This window comes from Antechinus flavipes, chromosome 2 (assembly GCF_016432865.1).
Source record: "Antechinus flavipes isolate AdamAnt ecotype Samford, QLD, Australia chromosome 2, AdamAnt_v2, whole genome shotgun sequence".
Classification (NCBI taxonomy): domain Eukaryota; kingdom Metazoa; phylum Chordata; class Mammalia; order Dasyuromorphia; family Dasyuridae; genus Antechinus; species Antechinus flavipes.
This window is the reverse complement of record NC_067399.1, coordinates 236778905-236790872: the sequence shown is the minus strand read 5'-3', so window position 1 is coordinate 236790872 and position 11968 is coordinate 236778905. Positions and strand designations below refer to the sequence as shown.

The 11968-nt window shown below is 39.3% G+C and overlaps 1 protein-coding gene across 1 annotated transcript; it reads right to left on the bottom strand.

Annotated features, from left to right (window-relative positions):
- Positions 1-1207: 1207 nt before the first annotated feature.
- On the bottom strand, positions 1208-5602 carry LOC127552454 (helicase with zinc finger domain 2-like). The gene is made up of 3 exons (XM_051982966.1): positions 4689-5602; positions 3469-3544; positions 1208-2341 (listed from the first exon to the last, which is right to left on the bottom strand). The coding sequence occupies exons 1-3, from the start codon at positions 5403-5405 to the stop codon at positions 1896-1898; spliced, it is 1239 nt and encodes a 412-aa protein (XP_051838926.1). The 5' UTR covers positions 5406-5602; the 3' UTR covers positions 1208-1895.
- Between the last annotated feature and the right edge of the window lie 6366 nt (positions 5603-11968).

Below are 11968 nucleotides of genomic sequence, written 5' to 3'. Positions count from 1 at the left end.
CACTAAATTAAAAAGGTTTTGAACAAACAAAACCAATGTAGTCAAGATTAGAAGGGAAGCAGAAAACTGGGGGAAATTTTTATATTCAGTGTTTCTCATAAAGGTCTCCTTTCTAAAATATATAGAGAATTGACTCAGACTTATAAGAATATAAGCCATTCCCCAACTGATAAATAGTTAAAAGATATGAACAAATAATTCCCAGACAATGAAATTAAAGCCATTTTTAGTCATATCAAAAAAACACTCTAAATCACTATTGATTAGAAAAAATGCAGATAAAGGCAATTCTGAAGTAGTACTTCATGCCACTTGATTAGCTAAGATGATAAAAAAAAGATAATGATGAATGTTGAAGGGGATGTGGGAAAACTGGAACACTAATACATTATTGATGGAGTTGTGAACTGATTCAACTATTCTGGAGAGCAATTTTGGAACTATGCCCAAAAGGTTATCAAACTGTGCATGTCCTTTGACAGTGTCTCTACTGGGTCTACACTCCAAAGAGATCATAAAAAAGAGAAAAGGATCCACATGTGCAAAAATGTTTGTAGCAGCCATTTTTGTAGTGGCAAGGAAATGGAAATTGAGTGGATGCCCATCAGTTGGGGAATCACTGAATAAATTATGGCATATGAATGTAGTGGAAATAAGAAATGATGAGCAGCCTGATTTCAGAAAAGCCTGGAAAGACTTAATTGAACTGTTGCTAAGTAAAGTAAGCAGAAACAAAAGAACATTATACACAGTAACAATAAGATTATGTGATGATCAACTGTGATGAACTTGGCTCTCTTCAACAATAAGATTTCAAGGCAATTTCAATAAACTTGTGATAAAAAATGCCATTCACACCCAGAGAGAACTATAAAGACTGAATGTGGTTCAAAAACATGTGTAGTGTTTTCACCTTTGTTGTTATTGTTTGCTTGCTGTTTTTCTTGTGTTCTTTCCTCTTTTGATCAGATTTTTCTTGTGTAGCAAGATGAATATGGAAATATGTTTAAAAGAATTGCACATGTTTAACTTATATTGGATATGCTTGTATTGGGGAAGAGGATGGAGGAAGGAGAGGGAGAATAATTTGTAACACAAGCTTTTGCAAAAGTGAATATTGAAAACTATCTTTGCATGTATTTAAAAAATAAAATACTATTAAAATAAAAAAGTGGGGGAAGAATAGAAGTCAAATAAAAGCAGCCTGTTTGAATTTACAGTTTACATTTTATTGCAAACCTGTCTTTTATATATGATTCCAGAATATTCATGATATAAATATTATTGGTACATCCAAATAAACATTCTGTAACCAGGGAAAATCATTGATTATGCATATCCAGCACTTTAAATTAATTAAGCAGGATTTATAGACATGGATGCTTCCTGCTGTTGAAAATTCAGGTGACAGAGATAGTTAGGTTAAGTCTAACTCCAAGTGACTTCAGTGGCAGCTACTTTGGACAAATATAGGTCAGCAAAGCTACCTGTGTGAGGTAGGTGTGAGATCAACATTTAGTGACTACTGAATTTAAGTCTGAGTATGTTATAACTTAGTAACATTTGACATACTATATGTATCTTAATTCTTAAATTTACAAAGAGGCGAATTCCCTGCCATTATCTAAATCTTTAAACTATATTTCTGTTTTAAGACCTATTTAATCAGTTCACAGTTCTTATTAAGTTCTTTTTTTAAAATTAAGGCTTTTTATATATAAAACTTATATGTTTTATGGGTAATTTTTCAACATTGCCCATCTTAATAGGTTCTCTCTTGGGCTCACTGTGTAAGGATTTTTCCAACGCTGGCACAGGAAAACTTAAATACTGTTATAATGGAGGGAAGGTAGGTCATAGAATATCAAATATAGAAGCCAGTCCCATCAGTCCCATTAGTTCCCAGGTAGTGTCTCTGCCAGCAATTCTTCCAGGATAGAGTCATCAGCACAGAGTATAGCATCAGATGCCTGGGAGGTAGCAACACCGTAGTTATCCTCCTCTTCTAAATCCTCCCTGGCTGCAGTCCCAGGGTCCAGTCTGTTTTGCCAGGCCAAATGTAGCAAGGAACTTGGCTCCATATCTTCCATTTTGAGGAATGAAGGAAGTGTATTGCCTTGCTCTAATGTTCTTTGAATAAATCTCTTCCATATCTCGCTGAAATGTCCAAAGGCACATAAGACACTGGGATCATCCACAACAACCAGCTGTGATTGAGCCCTGGTCATCATTGTGTTAAGTAATCGGGGCTCATTGAAGAATTCCAGGTGAGTGGCTGAATTGCTGAGCAGGCTGTCCTGGGTATGTATTGTGCTGAGGATGACTACTCGGAACTCACGACCTAGATAAAAAGCCAAGACCAGAAAATCAGAACACAGTCATATTATGTGGAAACTTCTAAGGAGAGAGGAGTCAGATGACCCTAAGAAATTAGGGCAGGGATGGAAGAAGCAGTGGAAACTACCCTGGGACCATTTCCCATCATAAGGAAAAGAAGCAACCAAAAATATAAAAATAAATAAAATGAAAAATAAAAAAGAGTGATAGAAATGAGGTCACTATCAAAAAAACTTGATATAAAATTTTTCCTCTGATCGCTTGAGATTGCAATCAATACAACTTTGCAGGGACCTTGTACCCTTGGGATAGAAAGGGATACAGTTTCTCAAGGTCCCTGCTCCTCCTTGGCCAAAAAGTTTTTTTTTCCTCTATCCACTAACTATGACTTAGAAGTGGGTATTGGCAATGGAGTTTCCAAACAGCCTCAAGTCCTATGTCAAGTACTAGCACAAAGGTCCCCTTTAATCTTTTTCTGATGGATTGCCAGGTTACCTTACCATGTCTAACTTGAGAGGTCCCAAAGCACCTGTTGCTTCTGTTGCCATCATCTAGTCCCACCACCAATGTGTCCATGTGGTCTCTGGGCTAGTTTCTACTAGATCTCTCCCTCCACCCTCCTAAGTTATCTCAGGCTGGAAGAATGTCTCACTTGACCTTTTGTTGGTTCTGCCACTCCAAATTTAATGTAAAGTCATTTGGAGGAGAATGGTGGGAGAGATTAGCTATGTACTTCTTCTACTCTACCATCTTGGATTGATCCTTGGAAATCCTCCAAATAGGCCTAGTTCTGAAGAAGATGTGAACTTTCTTGCTGTAAAATAAAGGTTATTAAATTTCTTGGTACTTAACATCAAGAGCTATCTAGGTAGTAGGATCCAAGAGAGCTTCCCTATCCCCTACTTCCTACCCTACTTCAGCTCCCTTTTCATGTCCTTAATATGTCTCTTGATTTAAGACTTCAGGCCTTTGAAAGCAGGACCCCCCACTATCCTTTGCTCAGGGGCCTGACAATGAGAATGATGATTAGCCATTTAATGACGGTTTAAATGGACAGCTAAAAAGACAGCTCAAATGGAGTCCTTTACCCTCTCCCCTTCCAATTTTATGTCTCTGATACAAAATACTTACCTGGCATATTTTCAGAATTCTCCACTACGATTTCTTCCAGTTGTTTCTTCCTCAGTTCCTCCTTCAGTCTTTTTACCTGGAGAAGAGAAACAGGGATGCAGAGGTCAAGCAACTCAGAATAAGTTCCTTCCTCAGGTCTCCCACCCTATATGACCAAACTCAGGGCCCAGACCTCAGCTTCCACACAAACACCATCAGAAGCATATGCCACTGTCTGAGGTCTTCTCCTGGGGAAAGAATCCCTCACTATATACTCTGTCTCCCTGTCCAGTACCACCCCTTCCTCAGATCATTTCATAGCTTAAAAATCCCACCTGTACTATGCAACCTTCCTAGATTACACAGAGAAAAGGTCCCTTAGCTTCACTCTGCTGGGTCATGGGGTTTCCCCTTAACTCTGCACTGCTTCTACTCTTCCCTAAGAGACACTGGTACTTGTGATCATAAAGAACATGAATTATTGAGATGTTTGCTAAAGGCAGTTGTTTTGTTCTACTGTGCTCCTGTATTTACTTATAAAGACAAAGATCAGGGCAAGGACTAGACCTGGGATTCCATTAGTATTGGGAACTCCTAGTTGAGTACAGGATGGCATCTCCTCTTGGAGAGTTGCCTAGAAAGTTCTGATAAGTTAAGTTACTTTCACAATATCACACAGCCAGTATGGGTTGGGACAAGCTTGCAACCTGCCTTTTAGAATGTTTATCTGGAAACATACTTGATAAAGATGAATCATTGATGACAATGAAAAAAAACTTCAGAACTCACTCCTTTTTTTCAGAGGAGAAATGTTTATATCACAAAAGGATTCAAATGGGATTATTTCTCCATCCATTCCCCCCATTCTTATGCATACATCCTACTGCCCAGGGATTTCTTAAAGGACTATGGGGCTCCTGGGGTGTCCATAGGATATTTTGAACAACTGTGGTTTGGAGGTAAAGTTTATAGATTAAAAAAAAAAAACAAATCTGTTGATTATCAGTTTTGTTAAAGTTTCCCCTCCTTTTCATCCTTATTTTTTTCCTTTTAACAATGGTCTTTGTTATATGAAGTGACTCATAAACAGAGAAGGGTACTAGAAGAAATTAGGCATGTAACAACAAATTATATCCAAAATTTTTTTAAAGAAAGGTCCTGGATGGCTGTTTGCAAATCAAGATTCTAACTAATATCCCTGTGGGAGAGAGAAGACAGAGAGGAAGGAAGGGGCCACTTACCTGAGAACCATGAGACACAACACAAATTTGCTTCTGATCACAGCTGCCCCTTTGGCAGTCCCAATCCTGATAGAATTCCTGTATCCTCTTAATGACTTCCACTATTTCATCTCTGTTTAACCATGATGTCATCGAGATATTTTTCTCAGGAGTGCCAGACACACAGCAAAACATAAGCGGGAATTGCGAGGGATGGTCAGGGATTCCACTATCCTCCATAAGGATTTTGCTGGTCCCATAGAAATTGTGAAGTACAAAGAGAATGATGGTTTCCGTGGTACGGTAGTTTTCACGAAAGACGATTCTACACTGGGAAGCCAATTGATGAGTCTCCTGCTGATAATACTGGAACAGTCGATTGAATAGTGAATGGTCAGCAGACTTCCTGTTACCCATGCTGAAGACTTTGAGGGTGCTTTGCAAGTGGTCCCCAGCCAGGGCAACACCTGTGTCTTGGGTAGTATAAGCCAGTGGCATTATTGCTTCACACTCTAACATCTGAGCAGCCTCATCAATGAGGATGTGGGAAAAAAAGTCAGGGGGCACATGAAGGCTGTGGGAGGCAGTGGTGGTAGGGACAATAATGGGGTACTGTTCCAGCTCATTCTGGGTTGGGAAGTGGAAAGAGCACCCATCTTCTGAAAGGCAGCAGTACTGCAGTGTGGTTGGGTCTGTCTCGTGGAAGAAGCTCTCAATGTGTTTGATCCTCAAGGGCATGGCTTCAGGGTGTCCAGCTGAGCTATAAACACGAAAGTACTCCCGGATGTAGACATCAGCAGCACTGCAAGGGAGGAAGCAAAAAAGGTTAAGGAGTGAGGCTGTAGAATTCCTTCAATTAATTCAATTTAACAATATTTCCTGCTTCCTATATTCAAGGCACTATGCTAATTAAATGCATGCATTAGGGATAAAAGGGGGGGAAAAAGATAATCTCTGTCTCTCAAAGAGGTTACATTTTGCCAGTAGCCATGCAAAGTAGAATGTCAGAGAGGCAAAGGAGAGGTCCAAAGTGCTTGAGGGAAATTTGATCATCTGTCAAGAAGCATTTATTACACAGTGTGCTAAGCATTTTGTTCAGGGAAAGGAGAGAGGGAAAGATGGAGAGAAGAGGTAGGATAGGAAATAGAGAAACATGCAAAAAGAGGGAATCTCACTCTCAGAGTTGTTCAGGAATTTTATTTCTTCTAATTAGTCAAATATCAATTATCTGATTTGTTGGTTATCCATCATAAAAGTTTAATTGCAGGGCAACCAGGGTGAACTTACCAACTGGGCGAACTTGGGATGGCAGAATCAGACCTGAGAGAGGAAAGTGGAGCTTTTTTCTATTAGTCTGATAATGTGTTTCAAAGAAATCTGTGCATTGGCCATTATGTATGTCATTGACTCAGTCTTTTTCTGTGTAAAATTAAGAAGTGACTGTACAGAACCATCTGGGAAAACTGGGGCAAAGAGGGGGCACTCCTAAGATGAAATGGAATGGAATTCTTTTTTATTCATTACTCCTTCAAATCTTATTCTACTGGGGTTGGGAAAATGGTTGCCACCAATCCTTCCTAGTCCCGAGGGCAGGGTATTCAAAGTTTTCTGTCTTTCTTGACCTTTTGTTCCTCCTTCCCCCCACCCTCTCCCCCACATGACGGATTGACCAATAAATGTCAAATATGTTAAAGTGTATTCTAACCATGATCTAATCCTGGTCCTGTCTCAGCCCAACTAACCTTGGTCTGTCTTCCAATACTGATCTAAACTTAGTCAAAATGAGCAGTTTAATCCTGGTCCAACCCTCTTCCAGCCCTAGTCCAATTTTGTATAGGTAAACTATAGGCTTCTAAATTTATTTCCATCTTCTCTTCTCTCTCTGTCACCCAACATAGGAATGAAGGTTTGAAATTGATGCCCTAGCATAGTTGATTGTTAAATAATATCATCCTCAATTCAGAGCCTTTTAAAGCATATCAAATGGACTTTGGCAGGAAACAGCCCACAATGGGCAGGGGCAGTAAACAGGTAAAGTAATTTATTTATAGAGTCCCTGTTCTTGTCAGAGAAGGACAGAACCTGGCATATTGTTCCAAGGCCATGAAGATTAAGAAACACCAATCCTAATCCTAATCCTAATCCTAATCCTATCCTATCTTAATCCTATCCTAATTTGATAGATTAGGTGACATTTTGAGAAAACATAGCAAGCCAGTCCAGAGGAAAAGGGAAGTAATAAGCAATTGAAAACAAAATCAGAGGGAAAAAATGACCTTTTGTGTAGGCAGAGAGGAGATTATTCTGTTCTATACAAAGTAATATTAATGATCAGGAACCAATCACCTGATGCCACAATCCCATCCCAGCCCCACCTCCCTTTCTTAGAATAGAATTAGGAATTCAGAATTCAACATTCTAAAGAAAATTTAGAATTAATTTCCTACAAAATTTCCTTACCTTTATCTATACTAACCATAACTTCAAGCCCTATTTCGATTGAAGTATGATGTAATATCAATAATTATGTCAAACCTGATTATCAAGTCCTTTTTCTCTAACAATTTCCCAGAACCAGAGAGCAGTGGACAGGTTCCACCTGCATTTCCCACTGGCATCTCAAACTTAACATTTCTAACAAGGAACTCATCACTTCCCCCCTTTGCCCCTTCTTCCTAATTAACTCTGTCAATGGCAACACCAATATCACACTTCCAGTTTGAAATCATCTATGACTCTTCCCTGTTCTATACTCCACATATACAACCAATTGGCAAGTCCTATAATTTCTACCTTTTCCACATTTCTATTCCAACTTTTCTCTATTACCACTTCCCCCTCATTTAGCCCTTTTCTCTTTTCATCCAGATTATTTCAACAGCTTCCAAACTAGACTTTCTGCTGATAGGAGTTTACAGATGGTAGAGTCTGGCCATCTTCCAATTCACTCTCCATACCACATGCTGTGTAATCTTCCCAATGTACTGCTATGATCACATTACTCCTCTCCTTAAAAATCTCTAGTGAATGCCCATTCCAAACTGCATCAGGTTTCAATTTCTGGTCTTGGTATTTAAGGACCTTCGCAATCTGTCCTGATCCTACCAAATGAGCCTATTTTTCTTCATGTATTCCAAGTTCTATAAAAATTAAGACTACTTAGTTTCCTGTTTTTACCCTAACCCCTTCCATCTCTGTGCATGTGCTCATATTCTCTTCTACACATAGGACAGAGCCTATGTTTAACAGCTGGTCCTGGTGAATAGGAAGGGTATAAATTAAAGAGAGAAGGCCTCAAGACAAACTTCCCTTCTCAGGGCCCTACAAGTGATTATTTAATTTACTCAGAAACTTCCAGGGACCAGAAACTCATTTACTTATATCCAGAGTTGTGCTAATACAGTCTCGAGAAGGAGGGGACAGAATTATTTAAAGTTAAATCTATGCTAGCATACAAAACTTCTTTAAATCTAGACAAACAGAATGAAAAAAATCAAATCCTGATTTGTAGAGTTTGCTTATTCCTGAGGATTGTGTGTGTGTGTGTGTGTATGTGTGTGTGTATTAATGCTCATGTGAGAAATGGATGGAGATTTAGTTTCCACAGAATTATAAAAATTAAACTGGAAAAACGAAACTGAAATTAGAAAATTAAACTCCCCAAAAGAATGTAATCAGCCATTTCCCCAACCCCACTAGAGGTAGATTTGAAGGAGTAATGAATAAAAAAGAATTCCATTCCATTTCATTTTAGGAGTGCTGCCTCTTTGCCCAGTTTTCCCAAATGGTTCTGTATAGTCAATTCTTAATTTTATACACAAATAGAATGAATCAGATTTGAATAGGAGCCTTCTGAGTTTTGCCTCCTTGGGTAATCTTCCCCCTTAAGAATGTAAGCTCCAAATGCCATCACTAGGTCTCTATCCCCAAAAAATCATAAAGGAGAGGAAAAGACCCACATGTGAAAAAATGTTTATAGCAGTCCTTTTTGTGATAGCAAAGAATTGGAAAATGAGTAGATGCCCATCAATTGGGGAATGGCTGTATAACTTATGGAATATGTAAGTAATGGAATATTATTATTCTATAAAAATGATGAACAAGATGATTTTAGAAAGGCCTGGAAAGATTTACAACGAAAAGAAGCTGTGCAAAATAAGCAGAACCAGTAACACCTTTTACACAATATCAGCAAGATTGTGCTATGATCAACTATGAAAGACTTTGTTCTTCTCAGTGGTTCAATGATCCAAGGCCATTACAATAAACTTTGGATGGAAAATGCTATCTGTATCCAGAGAGAGAATTATGGAGACTGAATATAAATAACAGATCTCCTAGCTAACCAATCTGTCATCACCCCTTTCTTGGGTTCCCTGCTTCAGGCTTCCTTCCCTCCAACTTCATTCCCTACCCCAGCCAATGCCTCTATCCCACTTTTACCTGGCTCCTAGCTGTTGCTGGGCATCCTCTTCCACATACAAGAATTGGTGCATCCTGTCCCGATAGTTGGTCAGAGTTATAGGGATGTTGGCTGAAGGTGTCAACTTGAAGGAGTCCAGTTGCTGGGAACTCACATTGTACTCGGCTGTCCTGACCATACTGGTTACCACATGATGATCACCACTGTTCCAGTAAGTCATCTTCAGAAGACAATTTGGGTTCTGGCTAGAGGTGGGCAAGATTTCAGGGGCTTCTTTCTGGTCTACCTGCATGTGTAGCTTCTGTACTAGAGCAGGCTGGTGTCCAAAGTCAAAGGTCACCCACTGATCGTAACTGCCAGGGGTGATATACTCCATGTGCACCTCTACGTGGAAGGTCATCACTGCAGCACCATGTACCCGGAACTTTGAGCCTTGGGCACAAAGCTGTCCTGGTGGAAGCCCAGGACCCACCAAGGAGAACTTTGCTCCCATATACTGTTTGAGGAGGGCCACATGTCTCAAGGGTTGTCGTTTCTACAGAAAGGGGGTGAGGGAAGAGAGATGGGACAACTTTAGCAGTGTGACTCATCTACCCTTAATCTCCTCTAATCCCCTTCTTTTCCTCCAAAACCAGGTCAAGGTCTCAGGCCATGGCTTCTCCTCTACTGCCCTTGGAGGTCAGGATCCATTTTAGCACAAATCTTCTAGACCCTTAATTAGCCCAGTCATACTTCAAATGGGCAACCTCACATCTTTTTTCTTCTTTTAAAAAAATAGCTTTTTAATTTTCAAGATATGCATGGATTTTTCAACATTAACCTTTGCAAAACCCTGTGTTCCAATTTCAGCCCCGCCTCCTCCCCAACCCCTCCCTTGGATAACAAGTAATCCAATATATGTTAAACATGGTAAAATATATGTTAAGTCCAATATACATATATATATACACACACAACACATATTTATACAATTATCTTGCTGCACAAGAAAAATCAAATCAAAAAGGAAAAAAATGAGAAAGAAAATAAAATGCAAGCAAACAAGAATGCTATGTTGTGATCCACACTCAGTTCCCACAGTCCTTTCTCTGGGTGTGCATGGTTCTCTTCATCACAAAATCATTGGAACTGGTCTGAATTGTCTCATTGTTGAGAAGTGACATGCCTATCAGAATTGATCATTGTATAATCATCATATAATCTTATAATCTGGAGCGAATGCTTCTATTACTAACAGGATGGAGCTGGATTAGCCCCTGAAATACTAGGACTAGTATGAACACTTCACATATAGACCTATTCCCCAAAACTATGTCACAAACCTTAGAATGGATGATAAATTTCCAGATGCGTTGTGATTTCTTTTCCTCTTCCTGGTGCTGTAGAGACTGGCCACAGTGAATGGTTATGTCTTGTACAGACCTAGATTTCTGATGTGGAGCAGACAAAAAACTTAGTAGTTACTAGTTACTTTTCTTTCTTTTTTCACTCCTTACAGTGAAGTTACTGACTGCTACCCCAACTGTCCATGGGATCAAATTCAGATCCTTATCATTCCCTCTTCTAAAGTCCTTCCTCTTATTCTTTTTTCCCTGGGTTCTACTCACCACTAGAGCTTCATAGTCACTATCCTGATAGCCACGGAAAAGCTTGTCCTGGAAGAAGAGGAGTCCATATTTCCAAGCTGTGACCTCACTCATTTGGATGGTTAGTGCCCGAAGAATCCATTCCTGTAGCTCTTCCAGGGAGTGTGCTTTGATACATACATCTCCATAAAGACAGATATCCTTTCTAACAGAAAGGGAACCCAAAGAGAGTAGTCAACTGAGGGTGGAGGACAACAAATGCTTTGCTCTGCCCTTTCCCCCAGGCTGTCCTATGGAATAGTGGGTGGAAAGCATTCTAGATTTGAAATCAGAAGATTGAGACTAACTCTGAGACTTATAAATTATATGACCTTAAGCAATTCCTATCATTTTGCCCCAGTTGCCTCATCTGAAAAAATGTGAGGACTGAATTAGATGATTTATGAAACTCTTTACAATTCTCAATCTATTATTCTATGAAGCTATTTCAATGTTCTGGTTTGGAGGGACAGGAACATGTAAAAGCATGTAAAAGGAGTGATTAGTGTAGACTTTTCCCACAAACTTGATTCCTGAACTTGAGATCTGGTCCATCTGTTTATATGAAATTTAGGACTTTGATGAGGAGTGAAAGCAAGGAGTGGATAAGGTTTACAGTCTTTTCCCAGATAGTCAAACTTTGGTGGTGGTGGTGGGGAGTTGTGAGTGGTGGCAATATATATATAGATACACATGTGATATAATGGAAAGAACAGTGAACTTAAGTACTAGAATTCCACAACTGAAACTGGCTTTTAAAGATCACTTTCATCTGGGAGAGGTCACTTTAAGCCTTTCTGTGTCTATTTCTTTATATGAAAATTGGGGGAAATACCTGGCTTGCTTACTTCCTAGAATTGTTCCAATTATCAAAAGGGATAATACTGAGAAAACTCAAATCCCATATTTAGCACACAAAAGGCATTTTCTGGTCTCCCCTCCGTCCCCCACCATGAAATCCTATTCCTTCCCCACACTAAGATTAGTTTCCATTTACACTGTACATTTACCTTTGTGTATATTTATTTTTGATTGATATGTGGTTGTTTACATTTTTAAAAAGCAGAATGTGAGGTCCTTGAAGGTTTGGGACTGTGATTTTTTCTTTCTTTGGAATTCCAGAGCTGATCAGTGCTTGGTGCACTTAGAAGTGGCTTTGAATAGAGTGTAAGCGTAAGGTAAGTAAGCCACACTCTGAGGGTGGATCCGCTGGATCCAAGCCCAGTCGCTCGTGCACGTAGAAGCTTACTATT